General features: G+C 42.2%; 1 protein-coding gene across 6 annotated transcripts in view; it reads left to right on the top strand.

The window, feature by feature from the left end:
* The first annotated feature begins 2,758 nt into the window (after positions 1–2,758).
* The window catches only part of htr4 (5-hydroxytryptamine receptor 4), a 93,946-nt gene continuing 69,073 nt past the window's right edge, over positions 2,759–27,631 (top strand). For 3 of the 6 annotated variants that reach the window (XM_090219420.1, XM_090219421.1, XM_090219422.1), the window contains exons 1-3: positions 2,837–3,108; positions 23,856–23,994; positions 24,440–24,523. In XM_090219420.1, coding sequence (XP_090075546.1) covers positions 23,921–23,994; positions 24,440–24,523 — 158 coding nt within the window. In that variant the 5' untranslated portion in view covers positions 2,837–3,108; positions 23,856–23,920. Of the gene's footprint in view, positions 3,109–23,855; positions 23,995–24,435; positions 24,524–27,631 lie in introns of all 6 variants that reach the window. The other 3 variants (XM_021583604.3, XM_036970202.2, XM_090219423.1) reach the window with 2 other exon arrangements.

The following is a 27,631-nucleotide window of genomic DNA, read 5'->3' on the forward strand; positions in this document are numbered from 1 at the left end:
CTTCATCTCCACCCCCGAGGTGGAAATGCGGTAGCGGAGTATATCAGAATGTCATCAATATAGACCATTACACCCTACCCGTGCAGGTCCCTGGTGTGCAAGGTGCTTGGTCAACTGTTGGAGCATGACCTGTACGCCAAGGCTGAGAAAAGCCTGTTCTTTCAACAGTCCGTCTCCTTCCTAGGGTTTCACATTTCCACCTCGGGGGTGGAGATGGAGAGTGACCGCATTTCAGCCATCTACAAATGGAAGACTGATGGAGATTTCATCAATCTGTACGGCATGACCAGCTCCTCATAATGCCCTGAGGTTGTACTGAATGACGTCTTCCACTCATCTCCCTCCCAGATACGCAGCAGGTTGTAAGCACTCCTGAGATCAAGTTTGGTGAAGAAGCGCGCCCCCTGCATTGACTCAATCGCCGTAGCGATTAGAGGTAGCGGGTAACTGTACCCCACAGATATCTGATTAAGGCCTCGATAGTCAATACACCACGGGCGCAAACCTCACTCCTTCTTCACAAAAAAGAAACTCGAGGAGGCGGGTGAAATGGAGGACCGAATGTACCCCTGACGCAGGGATTCTGAGACATATGTTTCCATAGCCACCATCTCCGGGGATACACGTGACTCCTGGAAAGTGCGGTGTCTACCAGGAGACCTATCGCACAATCCCCCCGTCGACGGGGTGGTAATTGAGTCCCCTTCTTTTTGGAGAAGGCTAGAGCCAAATTAGCATACTCGGGGGTAATGCGCACGGTGGAGACCTGGTCTGGACTTTCCACCATAGTAGAACCTATGGAAACCCCTAAGCACCTCCCCGAGCACGCTCGCAACCACAACGTGAGAGCCCTCCGTTGCCATGAAATAGTGGGGTTATGACAAGCTAACCAGGGTAGACCTAGCACCACTGGAAACGCAGGAGAGTCAATGAGAAAGAGACTGATTTTCTCCGTGTGACAGCCCTGCGTCACCATGCCCAGAGGAGCGGTGGTCTCTCTAATCAACCCTGACCCTAATGGTCGACTATCTAAGGAGTGAACTGGGAAGGGAATTTCCACAGGAACGATGGGGATCCCTAAACTAAAGGCTAATGATCTGTCTATAAAATTCCCAGCCGTGCCTGAATCGACGAGTACCTTATGCTGGGAATGCAAGGAAAATTCAGGAAAGGTAACAAACAAAAACATTTGTGCAACAGACGGCTCTGGGTGAGAATGGTGCCTTCTCACCTGAGGTGACGCCAGAGTGCCCTGCCTGCTGCCTCGACTCCCAGAGGAACCAACCCGGCACTGAACGGCAGTGTGACCTCTGCGGCCACAGATGGTACACGAGACAGAACCTCTTCCGGTCTTCCTGAGTGCAGCACCTCCCAGCTCCATGGGCATCCCGTTCCGGCGGCCAGTGTCCGAAAGTCCAAAGCTGACTCCTGTGCGCTCCTCGTCCCGAACACCGCCCGAACAAGGAGAGGCTTCGACTTCGGCAGAAGTCGTGACAGTCACCAGCAAAACACCCCCACACCTTCACACCTCCTCCTCCATGCTTCATGGTGGGAACCACAAATGCGGAGATCATCCGTTCACCTATTCTGTGTCTCACAAAGACACGGCGGTTGGAACCAAAAATCGCAAATTTCGACCCATTAGACCAAAGGACAGATTTCCACCAGTCTAATGTCCATTGCTAGCGTCTCTTCTTATTATTGGTGTCCTTTAGTAGTGGTTTCTTTGCACCAATTTGACCATGAAGGCCTGATTTACGCAGTCTCATCTAAACAGTTGATGTTGAGATGTGTCTGTTACTTGAACTCTGTAAAGCATTTATTTAGGCTGCAATTTCTGAGGCTGGTAACTCTAATGAACTTATCTGCAGCACAGGTAACTCTGGGTCTTCCTTTCCTGTGGCGGTCCTTATGAGAGCTAGTTCCATCATAGCACTTGATGGTTTTTGCAACTGCACTAGAATTTTTCTTTTAACTTCTTGAAATCTTCCAGATTAATGGACCTTCATGTCTTAAAATAATGATTGACTGTCGTTTCTCTTTGCTTATATGAGCCATAATATGGACTTGGTCTTTTACCAAATATCTCCTGTATACCACCCCTATCTTGTCACAACACAACTGATTGGCTCAAACGCATGAAGAGGGAAAGACATTCTACAAATTAACTTTTAACAAGGCACACCTGTTAATTGAAATGTATTCCAGGTGACTACGTCATGAAGATGGTTGAGAGACTGCCAAGATTGTGCAAAGTTGTCATCAAGGTAAATAGTGGCTACTTTGAAGAATCTCAAATATAACACATATTTTGATTTGTTTTAACACTTTGTTGGTTACTACATGATTCCATATGTGTTATTTCATAGTTTGATGTCTTCACTGTTATTCTACAATGTAAGAATGAAGAAAAACACTGGAATGAGTAGATGTGTCCAAACTTTTGACTGGTACTGTAAATAAACAATATCTTGCCAAAGGCTGTTCTATTTTGAGAATACATCATATTCTTAGTTAAATCTTACATAATGGTTGTTTTTCCAACAGTCCATATCACAGTGATTAATGGTAGGCCTAACCTATTGAACATTAAGAGATACAAAATCATCAGAAAAAAGTGATATGACAGAGCAATTTACTCGGGGAATCTGCCTTGCAAATCCACATGTTCAAGCAATTCAATTTACAATGAAGGTCACTCACCACCATTTATAGCCTGCCATACCTGCATCAAACACATTTAAACCGAGACGATTTTACCTCCTCAATAAAGACCAAGCGAAAGAGGAGGGACTTGAAGGTGCAATTTGCTGGGAATACCGAGGTCTCGCTTTCCAAGCATTACATCCACAGAACAGCGCGAGGTGCCCCACGCGTACGAAACCGTCCAGCCATTCACATTTGCGCTCATACTTCCCACTGCGCTCAGGATACATGGACAACTTTTTCGTTTTGTGAATGTCAGCAGGGAACATCTCTGAAATTGTAGTCACAAAAAAACTGTTCACTTCTTAACTGTGTTTTGATACAAGTCGAAAATGTGATTTCTCTCATGGGGATATAGCGTCGTACCATGGTTTTGGAACCCGGCGTCTCCACCAGGACATGGTAAGTGTACTGTACGATTATAATTGTACCTTATTAGTTACCCCTTTATGTGGAAATAGCTTAAGTCATATTTGTATTGTATAAAGTGTGTATTATTGACGCCTTTACACACATTATTATGAAAGTTTATTCTAAGAAGGAGGACAGGGCAGTTACTATTTGCTGTTGTCCCCAACTTTTACACTCTAATTATGAAATTGCCATTCTCTTAAAGTTGTAAATCAATTTATTGATTTGTTTAGGAATCATGCTGTGGTATGGCCCCAGCTTTTCATACATGTGTTGTGAGAGCTACTGTATATCGGAGATGGCCCCCAGCACTGTCATAAGGTGTTGTAGTGTAGATAGCACAAATATGGATGGGTTATGGATTATGGACTGCTGTTACATATGACCATCAACGTATCATAGTTATTAAAAACTCAGACCAAATGTATACAAGGAGTATTGGAAACTATCTATGTTGAAGAAGATGAAACAGCACTGCATGCCTATAGCTACTCTAAAATAAATCATTAGAACAGTCACATTTTAGAAGGTAGCAAAACCCTCTTAATTTAACTACACACATTTTGTCCACATGTTGCCTACAGTACTATGTAATAACTCATTGTTATTAGTGTGTTTTTCAATGTATTTATATGAACACGGCAGTAACGTTACATCTGACACTTACGTGGACTCGTTCTTATTTATTTATTATTGAACCTTTATTTAACTATGCACACTGACACATTACGTACGCTAGCCATGCAGTCTATTTGTGAAAGCAATCAAGGCTAACCAATGTACCTTGATCAAAGTTTCTCCAGACATGCTTCTCTTCACCTGGCTCTGATAACATCCTGATTATCATTCAACTGTTTCCACACACCCTGTTATGTTTAGTTCCGCATTTATCTGTAATGCAGGCCTATATCATCCTTCACTTTCAGTCAGTATTTCCGTTGACTGACAGTCATATGCTACACTGGGCAGTAATTCCACTCTCTGACTCATCAAATCAAATGTATTATGCCTAAAAGCTTCACAAGAGTACACCTCTGATAAACCACAATAAATCTTTGGGCACTGTTTATGAATTCTTACGGGCACTGTGTATGAATTGTAATCAGTACCTACAGCAGCTATGCTTCTGTTGATGCAGGGGTTATAGATCACATGTGGTAATGTCTGTTTGGCTGATTCTCCGAGACAGACAGCGATCAGAGGTGTATAAAGCTGAGACTGAGAGCCAGGGGTCAAGGCAAGGCGAGTGTGTGCTGATGATTAGCTGGGACGACTAGAAGGGTGTTAATCTCTGCTCCATTGTGAGCTTCCCGTCTGTCCGCCCACCCGTCTGTTTGTCTGTCTATCTGTCTGTCTGTTTGTCTGTCTATCTGTCCTCCTGTCTACCTTACTGCTTGTCTTCCTGTCTGTCTATCTGCCTGTCTGCCTGCCTGACTGCCTGTCTGCCTGCCTGACTGCCTGTCTGCCTGGTCAAAGTGAGCTTACGCAACAATCCAGGGGCCAGTCAATAAGGTGGTGACGGTGCCATGCGATGGGCATGGTAGATACTAGTGAGAGGATGTGTCCTGATTAATGGCACGGAATGGAGAGGGCCTTGTTGAAGGGTCAATAGTCTCCACTTTCACATCACATTAGAACTCTGTGGAGCTGAAGGTTAGACATGAAAACAAACTCTCGTATAGCTTCCATTTGAATGTACACTTTACTGCCAATCCCAGAACTCCCTGGGAAGTTCTATATAATCTGAAGCTCTCTGTCTGTCTCATGGCCCGTACACAGCCAAGACTCTTGTCCCATGAGTTGAGCTGAGGAGAAAGGGAGATTTCTCTCTATTCAATTACAGGACTCAGTGTAGACATCAAACTTTATCAAATGTATTTTTGATAGGTAGAGGTCTACTCCGCATGTTCACTTTGTAGAAGTCAGTTCATGGATTCGGCAGAGGAAGTACAGCACGGGATTCCTGTCCTTATACTCAGTTCGTAAAAATAATACCTTGTTTAATGACTTTCTGCATTGCCATTTCTTCCACAATTACTCTCGGGCTCCTGAATACCGTTATCAGTGTGACGTGCGGAACATGAAAGCTGAATATAAGACTTTGTTTCACCCCAGTTGCTAATTCTAGACAATTTGCGCTGACCCCAGAGATGAACAGTGAGAGAACAATTAGACATGTTTCTGTCTCTGCGGTTTCTCACCATTTCTCCTGATGGTCCAACCTCAGTATTGTAGACAGATTTGCTGGGTAATATTTTTTTTTAACCTTTATTTAACTAGGCAAGTCAGTTATTAAGAACAAATTCTTATTTACAAGGTGTTGCTATGAATTTTTTATTTCAAGTGTTCCTACTATCGGTTATAATTACTGAACTGAGCCTCGACTGACTGTGTGAATGAAACAATTATCATAAGATTACTGAGGGACTGGAAAACATTTAAAAAATAAAACTAGTTTTCACAAAGTATTTCAAATAGTCCATAAAGCTTGTGAAAACAGTTTTAAAATAATTTGTTAGTTGTGGGTCATTTATGAGAATAGAGGATGTCCTGACTGAGACCCAATCACATTTTGTAGGAAAACCACAAGAGGGGAAAGTAGCTATTCAGCTTGCATACTGTAATAGTCCCTTTTGTTAATCCTCAGTAAACATAGTCAGTAATTGATTAAGTTATATCATTTGCATCATTGTGGAACAAATGTTTCAAAATCGGGCATAGAGGAATAAACAGATAATTATTATTATTTTCATTCCGTTATGGCAGTGCTGTACTTTCCCTGAGTGCTTCCCTTTTTTGATTCCATCTCTTGTATTTGCCCTGGGTGGAGAGAATCTTTTTTGATTCCATCTCTTGTATTTGCCCTGGGTGGAGAGAATCTTTTTGGATTCCATCTCTTGTATTTGCCCTGGGTGGAGAGAATCTTTTTTGATTCCATCTCTTGTATTTGCCCTGGGTGGAGAGAATCTTTTTTTTTTGTGAGGATTTCTAAAACTCAGACAAGCAAGTAAGTAGTGGATCACCACAGGCACTGTCCTCATTATGAACATCCTATTTTTAGAGATGTTTTCACAAAACAGATATGCTGGCACACACACACACACACACACACACACACATACACACACACACACATACACACACACACACACACACACACACACACACACACACACACACACACACTGAATTAACATAATATTTATATTTACATATAAATAAATGATATGCTATGATAGAGAGTTGAGTTCCACTCTAAATGTTATGAATGAAAATCATGAATTGGGGCCATGTTGACATAAAACAAGTCCTGTATGACACCTCTAAGTAATGCTTGTCACACATAAATATAATGATGTCACTTAACCATCACAGTACACCTGAGTGAGCAGGTGTAGACTGTAATGAGGGTAATACTTCCTTGTGTTTTTGTCATTAGAACCTTCTAACCTTCAGAGTTCCAAAATAATATGTTACTGTAAATAATATGTTACTGCAAATAATATGTTACTGTAAATAGTATGTTACTGTAAATAATGTTACTGCAAATAATATGTTACTGTAAATAGTATGTTACTGTAAATAATGTTACTGCAAATAATATGTTGCTGTAAATAGTATGTTACTGTAAATAATGTTACTGCAAATAATATGTTGCTGTAAATAGTATGTTACTGTAAATAATGTTACTGCAAATAATATGTTACTGTAAATAATATATTACTGTAAATAATATGTTACTGCGAATAATATGTTACTGTAAATAATATATTACTGTAAATAATATGTTACTGCGAATAATCTATTTCTTCTAGACGTTTGGGGTTGGAATGGTGGACATATTTGTCAGCCTCAAACAAACTGTCAGCCTCAGACACCCAGTAGATAGAAAACAAATTGTCAGCCTCAGACAGCCAGTAGATAGATAACAAACTGTCAGCCTCAGACACCAAGTAGATAGAAAACAAATTGTCAGCCTCAGACAGCCAGTAGATAGATAACAAACTGTCAGCCTCAGACACCAAGTAGATAGAAAACAAATTGTCAGCCTCAGACACCCAGTAGATAGAAAACAAACTGTCAGCCTCAGACATCCAGTAGATAGAAAACAAACTGTCAATCACTGACACCCAGTAGATAGAAAACAAACTGTCAACCTCAGACACCCAGTAGATAGAAAACACATTGTCAGCCTCAGACAGCCAGTAGATAGAAAACAAACTGTCAGCCTCAGACAGCCAGTAGATAGAAAACAAACTGTCAATCACAGACACCAAGTAGATAGAAAACAAACTGTCAGCCTCAGACACCCAGTATATAGATAACAAACTGTCAGCCTCAGACATCCAGTAGATAGATAACAAACTGTCAGCCTCAGACACCAAGTAGATATAAAACAAACTGTAAGTCTCAGACACCCAGTAGATATAAAACAAACTGTAAGTCTCAGACACCCAGTATATATTTAAACAAACTGTCAGCCTCAGACACCCAGTATATATTTAAACAAACTGTCAGCCTCAGACAGCCAGTAGATAGAAAACAAACTGTCAATCACAGACACCAAGTAGATAGAAAACAAACTGTCAGCCTCAGACACCCAGTATATAGATAACAAACTGTCAGCCTCAGACATCCAGTAGATAGATAACAAACTGTCAGCCTCAGACACCCAGTAGATATAAAACAAACTGTCAGCCTCAGATACCCAGTATATATTTAAACAAACTGTCAGCCTCAGACATCCAGTAGATAGATAACAAACTGTCAGCCTCAGACATCCAGTAGATAGAAAACAAACTGTAAGTCTCAGACACCTAGTAGATAGAAAACAAACTGTCAGCCTCAGACACCCAGTATATATTTAAACAAACTGTCAGCCTCAGACACCCAGTAGATATAAAACAAACTGTAAGTCTCAGACACCTAGTAGATAGAAAACAAACTGTCAGCCTCAGACACCCAGTAGATAGAAAACAAACTGTAAGTCTCAGACACCTAGTAGATAGATAACAAACTGTCAGCCTCAGACACCCAGTAGATAGAAAACAAACTGTCAGCCTCAGACACCCAGTATATATTTAAACAAACTGTCAGCCTCATATACCCAGTAGATAGAAAACAAACTGTCAGCCTCAGACACCCATTAGATAGAAAACAAACTGTCAGCCTCAGACACCCAGTAGATAGATAACAAACTGTCAGCCTCAGACACCCAGTAGATAGATAACAAACTGTAAGTCTCAGACACCCAGTAGATAGAAAACAAACTGTCAGTCTCAGACATCCAGTAGATAGATAACAAACTGTAAGTCTCAGACACCCAGTAGATAGAAAACAAACTGTCAGCCTCAGACATCCAGTAGATAGAAAACAAACTGTAAGTCTCAGACATCCAGTAGATAGAAAACAAACTGTCAGCCTCAGACACTCAGGAACCAAAGTACTTGTAATTCCGCATGTATTCCCAAGAGCCAGGCCCTGAATAGACTCACAGAACCCTGCGTAAACACCCAGAGCCTGGCCCTGCATAGACTTTCAGAGCCTGGCCCTGCATAGACTCCCAGAGCCTGGCCCTACATAGACTCCCAGAGCCTGGCCCTGAATAGACTTTCAGAGCCTGGCCCTGCATAGACTCCCAGAGCCTGGCCCTGCATAGACTCCCAGAGCCTGGCCCTGAATAGACTTTCAGAGCCTGGCCCTGCATAGACTCCCAGAGTCATGCATAAACACCCAGAGCCTGGCCCTGAATAGTCTCACTGAGCCTGGCCCTGAATCGACTCACAGAGCCTGGCCCTGCATAGACTCCCAGAGCCTGGCCCTGCATAGACTCCCAGAGTCATGCATAAACACCCAGAGCCTGGCCCTGAATAGTCTCACAGAGCCTGGCCCTGAATCGACTCACAGAGCCTGGCCCTGCATAGACTCCCAGAGCCTGGCCCTGCATAGACTCCCAGAGCCTGGCCCTGCATAGACTCCCAGAGCCTGGCCCTGCATAGACTCACAGAGCCATGCATAAACACCCAGGGCCTGGCCCAGAATAGTCTCACAGAGCCAGGCCCTGCAGAAACACCCAGTGCCTTGCCCATAGACTCCCAGAGCCTGGCCCATAGACTCTCAGAGCCTGGCCTAAAGACTTGCACAGCCTGTCCCATAGACTCCGCGAGCCTGGCCCATAGACTCCCAGAGCATGGCCCATAGACTACACGAGCCTGACCCATAGACTCCCAGAGCCTGGCCCATAGACTCGCAGAGCCTGGCCCATAGACTCTCAGAGCCTGGCCCAAAGACTCTCAGAGCCTAGCCCATAGACTCCGCGAGCCTGGCCCATAGACTCCCAGAGCATGGCCCATAGACTCCACGAGCCTGGCCCATAGACTCTCAGAGCCTGGCCCATAGAATCCACGAGCCTGGCCCATAGACTCCCAGAGCCTGGCCAATAGACTCCCAGAGCCTGGTTCTGCATAAACTTGGGTGACTCGCTCTCCTCTCTTGAAATCTATTGCGCTCTGTTTGAGCGAGACTTTACTGAACAATTCTCCAGTTTATAGGTTTGTCTGAAATGTTAAAGCGTTCCTTATGTTATGTGCCAGATCAATTTGTCCACTGTTCCGGAATGAAAATGTACATTTGGTGAAGTTCATAAGAAAGAGAGAGATATGTGCCAATGGGAGCACTAGAGCTGGAGCTAAATACATGGGATAGCATTCCACGGGATATCATGCCACGGGGATAGCATGTCACGGGGATAACATGCCACGGGGATAACATGCCACGGGGATAGCATGCCACGGGAATAGGATGCCACGGGATAGCATGCCACGGGATAGCATGCCACGGGATAGCATGCAACGGGGATAGCATGCCACGGGAACAGCATGCCACAGGAACAGCATGCCACGAAGATAGCATGCCATGGGATAACATGCCGCAGTGATAGCATGCCACAGGAACAACATGCCACGGGGATAGCATGCCACAGGGATAGCATGCCACGGGATAACATGCCACAGGGATAGCATTCCACGGGATAACATGCCACAGGGATGGCAGAGTTTTAAGGATCCGTATCTGAATTTTGTTATACACATCACTGCCTTTATGAATTAGCTTTGTTGCTACAGCACCTGCTCTTATACTGACGTCAAGGAATGTCAACATAAACTTAGCCAGTGATGTATTCACGCAAACAAATGGCTCTTATCTTTTCCCCTATCTTCAGTTTATTTGAGTTGAAGAAAGTTGCTCTACATTAAGTAAACACATTATTTATTCACTGTAGAACATCAGCAATTGAACAGTATTGGCAATCCTTCAATGAAAAGTTGTACCAGAGCGTTAACAGATATTTTTATACTTCAGAAGCTTGTGGTTAGGAGACCAGTCATACATTAGTTTTAATACACCTTCTTTTACACTCAGTGTAGTTAATGATATGTGCAATAGAATTAACTACACCGAGTGTGAAAACATTTTGCATGGCGAAATATGAGCTGAAGTTTTCAAGGAAATGTCTGGCACAAAGCTGTAGCAACAGCAGCTGCTCTCAGTCTCTCTCTCGCTCTCTCTCCCTCTCTCTACCCACCACTGACACTTCCCATCTCTCTCTCTCTGTCGCTCCCTCTCTCTCCCCACCACTGACACTTCCCATCTCTCTCTCTCTCCCTGTCTCTCCCCACCACTGACACTTCCCATCTCTCTCTCTCTCTCCCTGTCTCTCCCCACCACTGACACTTCCCATCTCTCTCTCTCTCTCTCTCTCTCTCTCTCTCTCTCTCTCTCTCTCTCTCATCTGTCTCTCTCTGTCTCTCTCTCTATCTCTCATCTCTCTCTCCCCTCTCAATATTCCCGTCTCTCTCTCTCTCTCTCTCTCTCTCTCTCTCTCTATATATATATATATATATATATATATATATATATATATATATATATATATATATATATATATATATATATATATATATTTTATTTTTTTTCCCCTCCGTCCAGACTCCAAACCATTCATTTACTGGCCAGGACAAGTCTCCCAAGTTTTCTTAGACCCCGGATGGAAGAGACAGGGCTTCATACACAGCAGACAGAGGCAGAGTACCTCTTTCTATAATCCATCACAACCTTCTCCTCTCTACTCTGCTCAGTGGGATGGTTTGTATAAATTTGCACAGGAGGCGTGGAGCAGAGTAGAGTGGAGGCAGAATTCCTTGGCCTTGCAACATCGGATTTGACAGAAGTCCATGACAACCAGACTGCAAACTGTGAGCTGTGTTTACTCTTAATGCAAAGCAAGTGAGCAATCATGCTAGTTTATTACCCCAGGATGAGATGCCTGCCACTCTGTCCTCAACCCCATGACATCTGAACTATGCTATAAATACACATAGCTCTGTCCTCCCTGGACTCTTCAACTGAATTTCACTCCGCAGCATTCTCCCCTGTGAGTTGCATCAGTAATATCACAAATATGCACCCTAGCTTACTGTACAAAGGTTATGGGACTTTATTGTGAGATCAAATTTTCACTCTAGTCTGATTCAGGATGATATATGTCCAATTTCAGTTCCCATCAAGAGTTTAGTGGAGTCTAGTGTTGTTTACAGTTATAGTGCATTAGGAAAGTATTCAGACCCCTTGACTTTTTCAACATTTTGTTACGTTACAACCTTATTCAAAAATGTATTTTCCTCATCAATCTACACAATACCCCATAATGACAAAGCAAAAACAGGACATGAGATTTTTTGGGCAAATTAATACAAATTTAAAACTGAAATTTCATATTTACATAAGTATTCAGACCCTTTACTCAGTACTTTGTTGAATAACCTTTGGCAGTGATTACAGCCTCGATTCTTCTTGGGTATGACGCTACAAGCTTGGCACACCTGTATTTGGGACGTTTCTCCCATTCTTCTCTGCGGTACCTCTTAAGCTCTGTCAGGTTGGATAGGGAGCGTCGCTGCACAGCTATTTTGAGGTCTCTCCAGAGATGTTCAAGTCCGGGCTCTGACTGGGCCACTCAAGGACATTCAGAGACTTGTCCCATATCCACTCATGCGTTGTCTTGGCTGTGTGCTTAGGGTCGTTGTTCTGTTGGAAGGTGAACCTTCGCCCCAGTCTGAGGTCCTGAGCTCTTTGGAGCAGGTTTTCATCAAGGATCCCTCTGTAATTTGCTCCATTCATCTTTGCCTCGATCCTGACTACTCTTTCAGTCCCAGACACTGAAGAACATCCCCACAGCATAATGCTGCCACCACCATGGTTGACTGTAGGGATGATGCCAAGTTTCCGTCAGATGTGACTCTTGGCATTCAGGCCAAAGAGTTCAATCTTGGTTACTTCAGACCAGAGAATATTGTTTCTCTTGATCTGAAAGTCTGTAGGTACCTTTTGGCAAACTCCAAGCGGGCTGTCATGTGCCTTTTACTGAGGAGTGGCTTCCATCTGGCCACTCTACCATAAAGGCCTGATAGGTGGAGTGCTGCAGAGATGATTGTCCTTCTGGAAGATTCTCCCAACTACACAGAGGTACTCTAGAGTTCTGTCAGAATGACCATCGGGTTCTTGGTCACCTCCCTGATCAAGGCCCTCCTGATTGCTCAGTTTGGCCGGGCAGCCAGCTCTAGGAAGAGTCTTGGTGATTCCAAACTTCTTCCATTTAAGAATGATGGAGGCCACTGTGTTCTTGGGGACATTCAATGCTGCAAACATTCATATGTTATGAATTTGCTTTGCTTAAGATCCCAGAGTGTTGTCTTTAATCGTAGGATATAATGTTGATATAGGCTAGCTCTTTATTTTGGTCAGTTCTGCGGGAATTCCTGTCATGTTATTGTGTTTCTTGGGGAAATCTTTCATTTATTCGTATTATTTTTTAATATTGTGAAGAATGTTGCTTGTTTTCAAAGTGATCAATGCAACAGAGTTGTCTGGACAGCTCCTGACTGGACCTAGATGGTGGTGGATCCTCCCTACATCCGGACACATAAAACATGTTAAATACCGAAAGCTCCCAATATCTTTATCATGTGCTCATGTTCTTTTTAAGAATGATGTTTTTCCCATGAGAAAGGTTTGCAGTATGTACCATTCATTTTTCTATTCGGTTTTTGATTAGCAAAAAAAGGTTAAGGGGAAAGAGAAAACATTCTATTAGAGGAAGTGTCTAAATTTCAAATCAATAGCAAACTTGTTTCATTTTATGAAGCTCAAAGAGCCTCAGCATGCTGCCAATGGGAATGACACTGATGCCAGCTGCTATTATTGATTTGTTTAAGCCACTGTTTTTAGAGGCTTTGGTGTGAATGGTGACGCTGCTTGACATCGGCTGAGTCATACAATTCACTATTCAGACCACCTGTGTCTGTGTTTGAAAGGCTCTGATCCTCCGGTTGAGCTTTCCCTGTTCTTTAGTCAGTTTTATGGTCAAATACTGCACATTTTTGACAGACATAGACCAGAAAACATATTTTCCATAAATGTTCTATTCATCCATTTGAAATGTTGTCCATAAAGGTTCACATTCACCCCCAGTATAAAGATAGGAAAATGTATACTAACACATTTGTTTTTAGGTTAATGTTTAATTCTAACCGAACAGGAACTGAATGTTAGTCGAGGTAATTGAGATAATATGTACATGTAGGTAGAGTTAAAGTGACTATGCACAGATAATAAACTCTGAGTAGCAGCAGCGTAAAAAAGGGGAGAGGGGGGCAATGCAAATAGTCTGAGTAACCATTTGTCCAGCTGTTCAGGAGTCTTACGGCTTGAGGGTAGAAGCTGTTAAGAAACCTTTTGGACCTAGATTTGGATCTCCGGTATGCCGTGTGGTAGCAGAGAGAACAGTATATGACTAGGGTGGCTGGAGTCTGACACTTTTTAGGGTCTTCCTCTGACACTGCCTGGTATAGAGGTCAAAAGCTGAGGAGTTGCCATACCAGGAAGTGATGCAACCATGCTCTCGATGGTGCAGCTGTAGAACTTTTTGAGGATCTGAGGACCCATGCCAAATCTTTTCAGTCTCCTAAGGGGGAATAGGCTTTGTCGTGCCCTCTTCACGACTAGGGATGGGTATCGTTAAGATTTTAATGGTATTACTACTCATAACCGATACTGCTTATCGATCCAGTACTTTAACAGTATTCTTATCGATTATTTTTGTTAAATTAAGAACAGAATTAACATTGCTTTATTTTCTGAAATGTAAAATAAATAAAATAAACAATTATTTACAGCAAAATAAATAGCAATGTTTGAACAAATCACTATTATAGACTCTATTGTGGTGAGGGAAATAGAAAAAAAATGAAATAAGCAACATTTTCCTGCAAAAGATCGGGCAACGAGAGATGAACTACAAGCTAGGGAGTCGAAAACTGTGCATTTCTCTGCCTGTACATGATGCACTTTCCATAGATGTTTGGACAAATTGCTCGTGTTTCCGCCCTTACAAGCAAAAGTCGTATTGCACTTGTGGCAACAAGCATTGTCAGCATCTACTCTGGTGAAGTGTAACCACACTTTTGAACGTTTAGCTCTCTCCGCCATCGTCACTAAACCTCGAGACTTTCTTACTATTAGATGTCGTGCACCAGCTGTTGTTTACAAATATACACAGACCACCACTCCTTGTCTTACCAGAGGCTACTGTTCTCTCCTGCTGATACAGTGTAAAACCCGCCAGCTGTATGTTATTCATGTCGTCGTTCAGCCACGACTCTGTGAAACATAAGATATTACAGTTTTTAATGTCCCGTTGGTAGGATATACTGTATGTGATCGTAGTTCGTCTATTTTATTATCCAATGATTGTACGTTGGCTAATAGGACTGATGGTAAAGGCAGATTACCCACTCGCCGTCAGATCCTTACAAGGTACCCCGACCTACAGTATGTCCCCGATATCTCCGTCTCTTTCTTCCGCCAATGACGGGGATGAGGGCCTTGGCGGGTGTCTGAAGTAAATCCTTTGTGTCCGGCTTGTTAAAGAAAAAGTATTCTTCCAGTCCGAGGTGGGTAATCGCTATCCTGATATCTAGAAACGTTCCCAGTTCCTGCTTCTCCATGTTAAACCGGCTGGCACAGACCAATGGGCCAGAGCCTCATTGGTTCATTGTTCCAAGTTTCCAACACTTTCCAAAGGAGGTATTTATAGTCTCGGGATTATTAGTGCATTCATAACTGCACACTACATGACATTTGGACAGACAGTCACATGAATCTCCCGTTTTAGTCATTTGTCTTTAATCAGGTTCATAAGCCAGCCACACAGTCATGCAACACTTGTATTGCTTGCATAATGTCACCAGGATTATGGCACCAATAAACCGACTCATTCATCTTTGCCCCCAATTTCTTTATTATATGGCTTTGTGCTCTATACAGTTAGGTTAGAAATACACATTTATTTGGCTGTTAGTGTAGCCTACATAACTGTTTGGGTCTCAGGATCAAGGGATTTCACATACTTGTCAACATGTCTACGTCAAACTGGCAACCCGACAGTGTACATGAACATGAATTATATGACGTTTCTGTTGCCGTCACCCGTTTCCCTATTATTTGGAGCCGTTTATATCAAGGACCGTGTAATTGTCAAGTAATAGACCCTACAACTCTTATTTGTTACTTTTTATGTTACGCTAATCAGTGTAATGGTCGTCATTATACTTGTGTATATGGCCCAGTAATATCATATCAGGCAGCATAGGGGCTACCTTTATGTTTGTCAATGTTGAATGATTATTACTGATGCAATGGGCCATAAAGTATGATGGGATAAACAAAGTGGTATCTTTCCCATTTCAGGATGCCAGGTTGGGCTTTTAGTAATCCTATACTCGATAAAGCCTTTTTATACCTTTAATGTACAGGCTCTTACGATGCTCTGACAGCATTCATCATTATTAAATATGCTTAACCCTTGAGGGAAGTTGATCGTTTTTTGTTGTTGACTATGCCTCGGATAGCTTTATTCTTCACAGTCAGGGACAACAATAATGATTTGCTCGCTTTGAAATCATTAGAATATTGCCAATGTATGGCCGACGGGACTGAATAGGAAATGATGGACATTCTGGAAGACTTTGGACTTTGCTCAGAGGTCTTGAATACAGAGGAGGGAACCCAGACTGTTTCTTAGTGAATCGTAAAATTGTAGGGCGTGTTAGGTTGTAAAAATATGTAAACCATTCAAATCAGTGTGAGACAGGAGGTTGTATTGTTCGGAGGTGAAGCAGTCAGCTTGTGGTTAAATATACGTTCCTTTACAAGGCATTCTCCCTCCCATCTATTGGTGAGCAGGTCTGTGAAGTTGCCCCTGTACTCTTTTTAACGTGTTACTGTAAGGCCACCTCGATCAGCAGCACATTATAATGATATTGTAGGCCATATTAGTAAAGGTTCTTGCATATACACCCTTTTATGGTCTTTGTGAAAGTACAAGTCAACAGCACTCAAACAGTTATACAGGAATCCCATCTACTCTACTGGGAACGTTACTGAGGTTATTACTGTTTATGTCTGTGGCGGTATTAAAAACGTAGACATGAGAGGGACCTATAGGGATTTTAGACTTACCCATAAAGATACTGCATTCCAGATGGGAGGCCCAATACAAACCCTGACGATAAGTAACTTTAGCACTACCTCGCTGTTCTAAAACCCACTACCGCCAATGTCCGTGACCCAGAGGAAATGTAATTAGCATAATACAACAATACCCATCAAAATCCATCTGTTTAAGCTAGAGATCTGGGTTTTTTTGTCAGTCCACCGCGTCCGTCCATGTCGGCCTTCTGTATCTGCTGTGGAAGGTGGCAGAGCTACAGTGGTGTTTATTAGGCCTGGAGACATCCCCGAAATATCCATCTTCTCATGAAAACGTCTGTAGCGTCCAAATGGTATGGGCTATGGAAAGATGGTACTCTCACGAACACCATGGTGTTCTCTGTTTCACTCTACAACCGCCACAAGTGTCAGAGGCCTGGTCTGAAGCAGAAGAGGCTGCTGAGGGGAGAACGGCCCGTAATAATGGCTGGAACGGAGCAAATGGAATTGTATCAAACACCTGGGATACCATTCCACCTCTTTCGCTCCAGCCATTACGATGAGCCTGTTCTCCCCAATTAAGGTGTCACCAACCTCCTGTGGTCTGAAGGTAACCTGGTACCAGACTGAAAAATGAATGAAGTGAAGGTATACGGGTAATTCCACAATATTTTTTTTCTTCTTTTTTTCTAACTTTCTTATATCTCTCAGATATAATGCAGGCACTTCAAAACGTACTTCCTTTTCATTTATTTTTGGACTATCTGTTTTTCCATGTGTGAGTCCGTTATTCACTGTGTTTCTATGGGCTAATAGCAGTATGGCAAAATTCAATGTTTCATCAATCATTTTTTAATATATATCTTTTATATCTACAGGGGTCGTAAAATGTTCCATCTGAAAACAATTCCATATGTTAGCTTAGTTGAAACCCATCCCCGGGGCCTTTAGGCCTTCATTTATTTTTTATTTTTTACTTTGTTTAAAAAATAAATATTTGTGTTTTTTTATGTAACTTTTCTTTGGATTTCTTCCACTTTGATACAGACAATAAATGGGCCTATGCTGTGTTACTAATAGTGCTGAGGGTGCTTCACTTTGAAGTGTGTGTGTTTTTCAATTATACTTCTGCATTGAATGTGTGGCTTTTCAATAGTCATGGCAATGAGCATACCTTATAGGAGATGGAATGAGAGGGTACTAAGTACTGAATGGGACCACTTTAGTTGTTACATCCCTCCAACAATAGCCACATTTCTAACACCACTCTAAAGTGTCTTCAGCCAGGTTGTCACAATCTGCCCTCGAGCCAATAGGTGCAGTTAGACTTTTATATCTTTGGCCATAGAATTTTAAAAGGCTCTGAGTCAGAATATTAAGGCCTACAATGAATTTATTCCTCTCAAGGCACTTCTGTAAAGTCCAGTGTTTTTATTGGTCCTACTCCTGCAGCTGGTATTCTATCAACAGAAGAGTCATTCTCTAATATTAGCAGCTCTAAGTAATACTGTTGAAACACACTGCTACAGTTTATTGCTATTTTGAACATTTGGGGATCACTTCAATCTGAGTGTTTGCTTTAGTGAATGGTTTGACAATCATCTCAGGTGTTGTATTTCTACCTGCTAAAGCTCAGCTTCTTTCTGTTTCATAGAATCTCCCGAACTCGTTTTGGTGCTCTGAACCGTTCTGTCATTTACATTCGGGGGGAAAAAGTCTATGAAATATCATCGAATGACTTCTATTATATTGAATCAATATCATGCTGATAAACAACCCGAGAGGGGTTTAAGATAGTCAGTCACAGCAGAAACTTCTCTCTGTAATCTCTCCCAATGATATGAGTGGATTGTTAATTAGCCTACTGACTCCATAATCAATCATTAAACTCTCCTAATTCATTTTAAATAGTTGTTCTATACTTATAGGAAGTAATGTATGTTTTGGGAGATAAAGAGATACTCTGGAGGCATGGCTGCACACTGTATCCACATGATGTGCATTATTAATGGTTTGGCAAATTGCTATTTTAATACTCGGCTGCATCCACATGCCCAGAGCAGAGAGAGCGTTGGTGCCGTGCAGGAGAACTCAGTAAATATGATGTCAGGAGGAGCACAAGTAAGAGCATTAGGAGCCCCAAAACCATCATTAAACCCAAATTAGCATTTAAATGAAATTGGAAATCCATCAGGGAGAGTGTGTGTAGTATTCAGTATAATGAGAAAGTTTCCTTGAGGCTGATGCTGCTTTTATGGCATGCGGCATCCCCCACCCCCAACAGTAACAGGCTGGCTTCTTTCTACCTGACACATATGGTTCCCTCGGTGCATTAGTCCACAGTTAAATTAGGGAAAAGTTGAAAGGAAAATGTCTTCAATTTGTTGAGTAGTAATATATAAAATATCATTATATCATGGTAAGTGAAAAGTATAAAACATACATCAGAAAATTGTTAATAGTGATTGAATGAATACACTGTCTGGGTAAAACCTTAGTTCAGGAACAGGAAGCAGCCAATGATTTGGAAATATGTGGCAAATGTGAGTCTGGTAAGAGGTCAGAGGTCATGTTCCTTGATTAGGATGGGGGATTAATGAGCTCTGGACCAACAGAGGAAACCTGAGCCAGATGGCAGGGTGTCCCTTCACAACAGGCAGGGTGTCCCTCCACAGTCAGACTCTTAACTCTCACACATGACAAACATTGGCTGCATTCTGGAAACTCAGTAATGATGATCTTGTTTCCAGCATCAACTAACAGAGTTGCACTCAGATGAGACTACAGAGGCACATCCTTACTTGTAAGATTTCATGTATATATGGCTTTTGGCAAAAATAACTTTAACAAATTACAATTATTCAGACCCCTAGAATTTTTCTACATTTTGTTACGTTACAACCTAATTCTAAAATGGATTAAATTGTTATAAAAACCTTATTCACATAAGTATTCAGACCCTTTGCTATGCGACTCGAAATTGAGCTCAGGTGCATCCTGTTTCCATTGATCATCCTTGATGAGGTCCATCTGTGGTAAATTCAAATGATTGGACATGATTTGGAAAGGCACACACCTATCTATATAATGTCCCACAGTTGACAGTGCATGTCAGAGCAAAAACCAAGCCATGAGTTCGAAGGAATTGTCCGTAGAGCTCTGGGACAGGATTGGGTCGAAACACAGATCTGGGGAAGGGTACCAAAAACATTCTGCAGCATTGAATGTCCCCAAGAACACAGTGGCCTCCATCATTCTTAAATGGACGAAGTTTGGGTCCACCAAGACTATTTCTAGAGCTAACTGCCTGGCCAAACTGAGCAATCGGGGGAGAAGGGCCTTGGTCAGGGAGGTGACCAAGAACCTGATGGTCGCTCTGACAGAACTCCAGAGTTCCACTCCTCAGTAAAAGGCAATGAGAGCCTGCTTGGAGGTTGCCAAAAGGCACCTGGTCTGATGAAACCAAGATTGAACTCTTTGGCCTGAATGCCAAGCGTCACGTCTGGAGGAAACCTTGCCCCACCCCTACAGTGAAGTATTGTGGTGGCAGGGACTGGGAGACTAGTTAGGATTGGAGGTAAAGATGAACAAAGCAAAGTACAGAGGGATCCTTGATGGAAACCTGCTCCAGAGTGATCAGGACATCAGACTGGTGTGACGGTTCACCTTCCAACAGGATAACGACCCTAAGCACACAGCCAAGACAATACAGGAGTGGCTTCGCGACAAATCTCTGAATGTCCTTGAGTGGCCCAGCCAGAGCCCAGACTTGAACCTGATCAAACATCTCTGGAGAGACCTAAAAATAGCTGTGCACCGATTCTCCCTATCCAACCTGACAGAGCATGAGAGGATCTGCAGAGAAGAATGGGAGAAATTCCCCAAATACAGGTGTGCCAAGCTTGTAGCGTACTGAGTAAAGGGTCTGAATACTTATGTAAATGTGATATTTCCATTTTCTAAAATTTCTAATGACCTGTTTTTGATTTATCATTTATGGGTTATTGTGTGTAGATTGATGAGGGGGGGGGGGGGGGGGGGGGAACTATTTAATCCATTTTAGAATAAGGCTGTAATGTAACAAAATGTGGGAAAGGTCTGAATACTTTCCGAATGCTCTGTATGTTAGTCTGGAACGTTTTAAAGACTGAAGATATGGTGAGATGGAAGAGCAGATGAGACAGACATTATCTACAAAACACATTAGAGTTTGAACTGTGTAATTGCAAAGAGAATGGGTGATTGAAATAAAAGGGTGTTAGTATTTAATTTGTCTTCATCTTCAAATGAAAGACATTCCTTTTGATATCTGGTTACGGCATATTATAGGATAAGTAATTAAGCAGTTTGACACCTCACCACTCAGAAGTTCCAATTATACCTACGGTATCATGTATGAAATTGGTGTACATCATTTCATTTCTAAAATGATTAATGTGAGCAGAGAAACAAAGCTTGGGCACACTGTGTTAGCAAACACAGTTGACAGCTATTCAGACAGACTGGTAATGAAGTCAAGGAATGCTGCAAGGCTCACTCTGTCAGATGTTTTAATTGTAAAGAAAAGGGAAGAACACATTAAAACATCACAGGATCTCAAAGCACGTGAAATATGTCAGGCTCATAGGGAATGTTTTTCACTTATTAAAATAGAAGAGAAATAAACACATTCCGTAAAAGGTATTGAAAGTGACAAAATATGTGTTTAATGAAAACAAGGGCAGATTGTTCTATGACGCAACTGTAGACAATACCCTGTCTGGTGTACCTTTTCTTTCCCAAATTGATACAGTCCAGACTCCATGCAGCCAGTCCAGACTCCATGCAGCCAGTCCAGACTCCATGCAGCCAGTCCAGACTCCATGCAGCCAGTCCAGACTCCATGCAGCCAGTCCAGACTCCATGCAGCCAGTCCAGACTCCATGCAGCCAGTCCAGACTCCATGCAGCCAGTCCAGACTCCATGCAGCCAGTCCAGACTCCATGCAGCCAGTCCAGACTCTATGCAGCCAGTCCAGACTCCATGCAGCCAGTCCAAACTCTATGCAGCCAGTCAGTGCTGCTGACACAGTTTCAGTGTGCTGACTGTTGTTTATACATGTGTATTGAGCTGGTTCTGTGGCAGGACTTTTGAATGGAGTGAATGGAGCACATGTGTGGTGTATGTGTGATTGTGTGTACATGTGCAACGTTTGTGTGTGCAGCGTATGTGTTTGTAACATATACTGTATGTGTGTGTAGTGTGTCTGTCTGTGTCTGGAGAAAGACCACCTGTGACCACTCTGTCTGGAGGATATGGAGTCAGGGACCCCCGCTGCACAGTCTCTCCACCTAGAGGGTTGAATGACGCTATACCTGCCCATACCGTCCCTTTGAGAAAGCCAATAGCCTCAGTATAGCACATCATCATCTGCACATCTATCACTCCAGTGTTAATACTAAATTGTAATTATTTTCACCTTTAGGGCCTATTTATTGACTCTTCTACATTTGCACACACTGTACATAGACTTTTCTATTGTGTTATTGACTGTACTTTTGTTTATGTGTAACTGTGTTGTTGTTTTTGTCGCACTACTTTGCTTTACCTTGGCCAGGTCGCAGTTGTAAATGAGAGCTTGTTCTCAACTGGCCTACCTGGTTAAATGAAGGTGAAATAAAATAAAATAAATGAAAATGTGTTTCCTTGTAAATATTGCCTTTCCCAGGTGCATATTTCAGCACATCAGAGATGTCAATTTTCGTGCTGAAAGACAAAGGCCCAGTGATGCTAACTGATGTGTTTGTGTGTGGAGCCAGGTGTTTATTGCTGACGGCTACAAATCACTTCATTCTAAACCAAATAACACATATCAGAGACCTGGCCGCTGCCTCTGGGCTCAGAGGAGAACCAATCAGGTCAGCTCTCAAGGTGTAAAGGTGTCATCGGTTGACAGTTCTAGTTAAACCTTACGTCCGTGCTTCATTCATAAACAACTGTAACAATTGTTTCCGTATGAATGAGAAGGGGTCATCTTAAGATCACAGGATCAGTTTTAAAGTCAAGGTATTGCATTGGCCATCATAAAGTTTTGACCTCAGCTCTATAGAAAGTTGTGGGCAGAACTGAAAAAGCGTGTGTGAGCAATGAGGCCTACAAACCTGACTCAGTTACACCAGCTCTGTCAGGAGGAAAGGGCCAAAATTCACCCAACTTATTGTGGGAATCTTGTGGAAGGCTACCCGAAACGTATGACCCAAGTTAAACAATTTAAAGGCAATGCTACCAAATACTAATTGAGTGTATGTAAACTTCTGACCCACTGGGAATGTGATGAAAGAAATTAAGGCTGAAATAAATCATTCGCGCTGATTGTTCTGACATTTAACATTATTTGTCACACCCTGACCTTAGAGATCCTTTTGATTCTATTTGTTTGGTTAGGTCAGGGTGTGACCGTTATGTTATTAATTAAAGTAGTGATCCTAACTGACCTAAGACATGGCATTTTTACTAGGATTAAATGTCAGGAATTGTGAAAAACAGAGTTACGGTGTATGTTTACTTTCGACTTCAACTGTATGTACAGTAGAACTACAATAGCACCAATCAACCACAATGTGAACTATGTAATTTTTACATTACTGTTTAGTCATTTAGACAGTCAGTAGTGAGAATGTACATTTTCATACTTATTTTTCTCGTACCAGTCCCCAGTGGGAATCAAACCCACAACCCTGGCCTTGCAAATGGGCTACACGGGACCTTGTATAAATTAGATTTGAATCATGTTTTTAGAAATCAAACTGACACGATCACATGAAATTCAGAGAAATTACACACACATATATTATTACTCTAGAGGTAATCCTTCTGACGACATTGTATGGAAATACTCTGTGTAATAAAAATATTCATATTTTGTAAATACATTCATAGGGATATATTTGCACACTGTACAGGACCAGGCCCAAGTGACCAGATGCAGCCACGGTCAATGCGGTCAATGTGCAACCCTGTGACAAGTCATCTGGACATTTTCCTTGTCCATTTTCCAAAAGGGAATTCCTGATATTGTAATACATGGAGATCATATCAGTGACGGTACAGATATGCATTTATCTGTTCACTCCACTAAGGGTGAAAAAACAGATATTAAGTGTCTTCTCCGCATTTTTAACAACTACCTCCTACTGTTGCTTGTGTTGCAGGACTGCTGCATAGCCCCCGTGGCAGCCTATTGTATTCATGCATCCCAAAAGGACACGCGAATACAATGAATTTCTTGAACAAAATGGGATTATGTGACCCAACCAGTAATACAACTAATAGCTCATATGACCATGGCAAGTGAAAACACAATTCAATATCTGCTACACTATTCTTGCATGCATTTAAACAATGAAGCACAATCATTTGTCATTGGCTTCATGAATATGAAGTGGCACATTCATGTTAATCACAGTCAGTAAATTCAAGTCTGTTCTACCTGTAATGTTGTTGCATCTATTGATTTAATCCTCACGCTGTTAGTGGATATGTTATTGTAGAGTGTTTAGAGGCATATTTTCATTTCTATTTTTTGATCAATATTTAAAGAACACCATTTTATTTTCCCTGGTCTCCTAAATCATCTAAATCATAGGTTCAAAATCTGGGCAGTTGTCAAACAATAAATCGCTGCTGACAGCCTTACAAAATGTGGTATAGTGAGTCATTTTCGGGGCATATCTATAAGGTCATAATGAATCCTAACTGCCTGAGTAACCTCTATTTCTCCTTGTTTCATAGGGAGTTTTGGCATTGATGGGTACATGAATCTAAGTTCCGGGGGCCCGATGCCTGTGATGGAGGAAGTAAATATCAGCAACAGTGAGAGGTAAGGACAGTACACGCCATCCATGAACACATTACTCTTAAATGAATAGGTACATTCATCATTCTTTCATTCATTCAAGTGTTGGCACACATACAGGAGTGATTAGGTGTCATACACACATAGGGTAGCGTGAGGGATGGTGATGCTATGGGTAGTCTAAGGCTGGGTCCAAAATGACTTCCTATTCACTACATCAGTGGTTCTCCAACCCCTCCCCAGACATTTCATCATGTTGTTCTACAGTAGCGCTGAACTAGCTCACCTGATTCACCTAGTCAAGCACTTGATGATTAGTTGACAAGTTGAATCAGGTGTGCTAGCTCTGGAATAATTCAAATACATGGAACGGATGGGTGTCCCAGAGCTGAGAACCACTGACCTACATAATGTACTGCTTTTGACCAGGGCCTATAGGGCTCTGTGCACTATGTAGTGAAAAGAGTGCCATTTGGGATTCAGACTACAGTGCTTGGGGAAGGACATGCACTTTGGTCAGCTCTGCAGTAACCAGAGGCTTCCTCCTCGGGAATCATCTTTCCCTGCTTTTGTATCTGCTTGCCTTCTCACTGTATTCATGTGATATCCTGTGACAGGATTCCTATTAGGAGGAAAGGTTTCTATAAAAAAAAATAGCATTATACAGAACATAGATCTTAAATGACAAGAGCACTTGGGCACTTACAAATAGACCCATTGCCCTCTCGACCTGGTCATCTTTTTTGACTGGATGACATGCATAATTGTATACATGGCGGGTATTAGAAATAGTTGGTATCATAAATACAGTATGCTCTTGCAATGGCTTTCCAGAATCATGTGAACAGTAGAAAACATGTGGCACGGCTTGCAAATTATCATGGATTACAAAGGGAAACCCAGCCGCGAGCTGTCCAGTGACACAAGCCTATCAGACGAGCTAAATACCTACAATGCTTGCTTAGAGGCTAGCAACACTGAACTATGCATGAGAACACCAGCTGTTCTGGACGACTATGTAATCCTCCTCTCCGTAGCCAATGTGGGTAAAACCTTCAAAGAGGTTAAACAAGGCAACAGGGCCAGACGGATTACCAGGACGCGTACTCAGAGCATGCACTGACCAACTGGCAAGTGTCTTCACTGACATTTTCAACCTCTCCCTGACCCAGTCTGCAATAGCTACATGTTTCAAGCAGACCACCATAGTCCCTGTGACCAAGAACACCCACTTAACCTGCCTAAATTACGATTGCTTGTTAGCACACACATCTGTAGCCATGAAGTGCTTTGAAAGGCTGTTCATGGCTCAACACCACCAATCCAGACACCCTGGACCCACTCCAACTCGCATAACAGCCCAACAGATCGACAGATGATGCAATCTCTATTGCACTCCAAACTGCGCTTTCCCACCTGGACAAAAGGAATACCTACGTGAGAATGCTGTTCATTGGCTATAGTTAAGCGTTCAACACCATAGTGCCCTCCAAGCTCATCATTAAGTTAAGGACCCTGGGATGAAATATCCACCTCTGCAACTGGATTAAGTTTGCCGATGACACGACGGCGATAGGCCTGATCACCGATGCCAATGAGACAGCCTACAAGGAGCAGGTCAGAGACCTGGCAGTGTGGTGCCAGGACAACAACCTCTCAGCAAGTCAAAGGAGCTGATCGTGGACCACAGGTCGAGAGCTTCAAGTTCCTCGGTGTCCACATCACTAAGGAGCTATCATGGTCCACACACATCAACACAGTCTTCAAGAGGCCACGACAATGCCTCTTCTCCCTCAGGATCGGCATGGGCCCTCAGATCCTGAAAAAAGTCATACAGCGGCACCATTGAGAGCATCTTGATTGGCTGCATCAACGCTTGGTGTGGCAACTGCTTGGCATCCAATCGCAAGGCGCTGCAGAGGGTAGTGCGCACAGCCCAGTACATCACTGGGGCCAAGCTTCCTGCCATCCAGGACCTAAATAATAGACGATGTCAGAGGAAGGCCGTAAAAAGACTTCAGCCAGCCAAGTCATAAGCTGTTCTCTCATTGTGTATTTATTCCTTGTGCTATTATTTTCCTATTTTTCTACTATTTCTCTGCATTGTTGGGAAGGACCCGGAAGTAACCATGTCACTGTTAGTCTACACCTTTTGTTTACGAAGCATGTGACATAAAACAATTTGATTTGATTTGAAACATGTGTAGGAAACATATTCTCTAGACTAGAGACTGCTTTCATAGGCAGTGTGTTTATTCAGCTCATGTTGATGTGCTCCTGATAAGCTGAAACCTATTGAAGAATGTACAAGAGACAACAACAACACCATGTGGTGCTGATTCGCTATAGTAATGTGCCTAACAAAGCTGCCAAAATATCCATTGATAAACGCATGTCCCCTGGGGCTCGGCTAGCAAATTATTATCAGCTCAAGCAGTTGTGAGAAGACTGTTCCATTAGACATTGTTTAGGACACATTTGTGTGAACGTCTCGTGGCGTGATTTATGGCATCTGTCAGTTATATCAGAGTACACCACATGTACAGTATCATCATTCCTTTTTCTACTCACTTTTTCGGGAAATGGTTTAGCAATGAAAAATGCACCCATCTAAGACATTTGGCAGTACAAGAAGCTAGTGTTGTGAGAAAGTTTGAACACAGACTAACCACTTTGCTGCGATTCATCATCTTTCCTGTTCAGATCAATTACATATATAGGATCTTCATTTGAGCCAGTTTGCTACAGCAGGAAAATAATACTGCATCAAAAGGAAATGTTAATAATTATGTGGCCGTTATTAGGGGTTTATACAGTTTTTTAGGGTAAATCAAGTCTGACATTTTAAAGTGGAAATTATAAACTGTAGAAGCCTTTTTAAACCTTGCATTCACTACAAGTAGCATTTCAGCAAGAAAAGACATTAAGATCCTACATCTGTGACTAAGGTGTTGGTGACAAGTGAAGTTAAGCCATGGTCTGCTGCATGTTTTTTTCCCAGATGTATTTGATACAGTCTCTCAGGACTGCAACTGTATTATAAAAACTTACTGTATTACTAAGTGAATGTTAATGATATTACAGATAGAAACACATGCTTGTGCCTGTCTAACCACTGTGAGTAACTGGTTG

Source organism: Oncorhynchus mykiss, chromosome 25 (genome assembly GCF_057628025.1).
Source record: "Oncorhynchus mykiss isolate SJ-2025 chromosome 25, ASM5762802v1, whole genome shotgun sequence".
Lineage (NCBI taxonomy): Eukaryota > Metazoa > Chordata > Actinopteri > Salmoniformes > Salmonidae > Oncorhynchus > Oncorhynchus mykiss.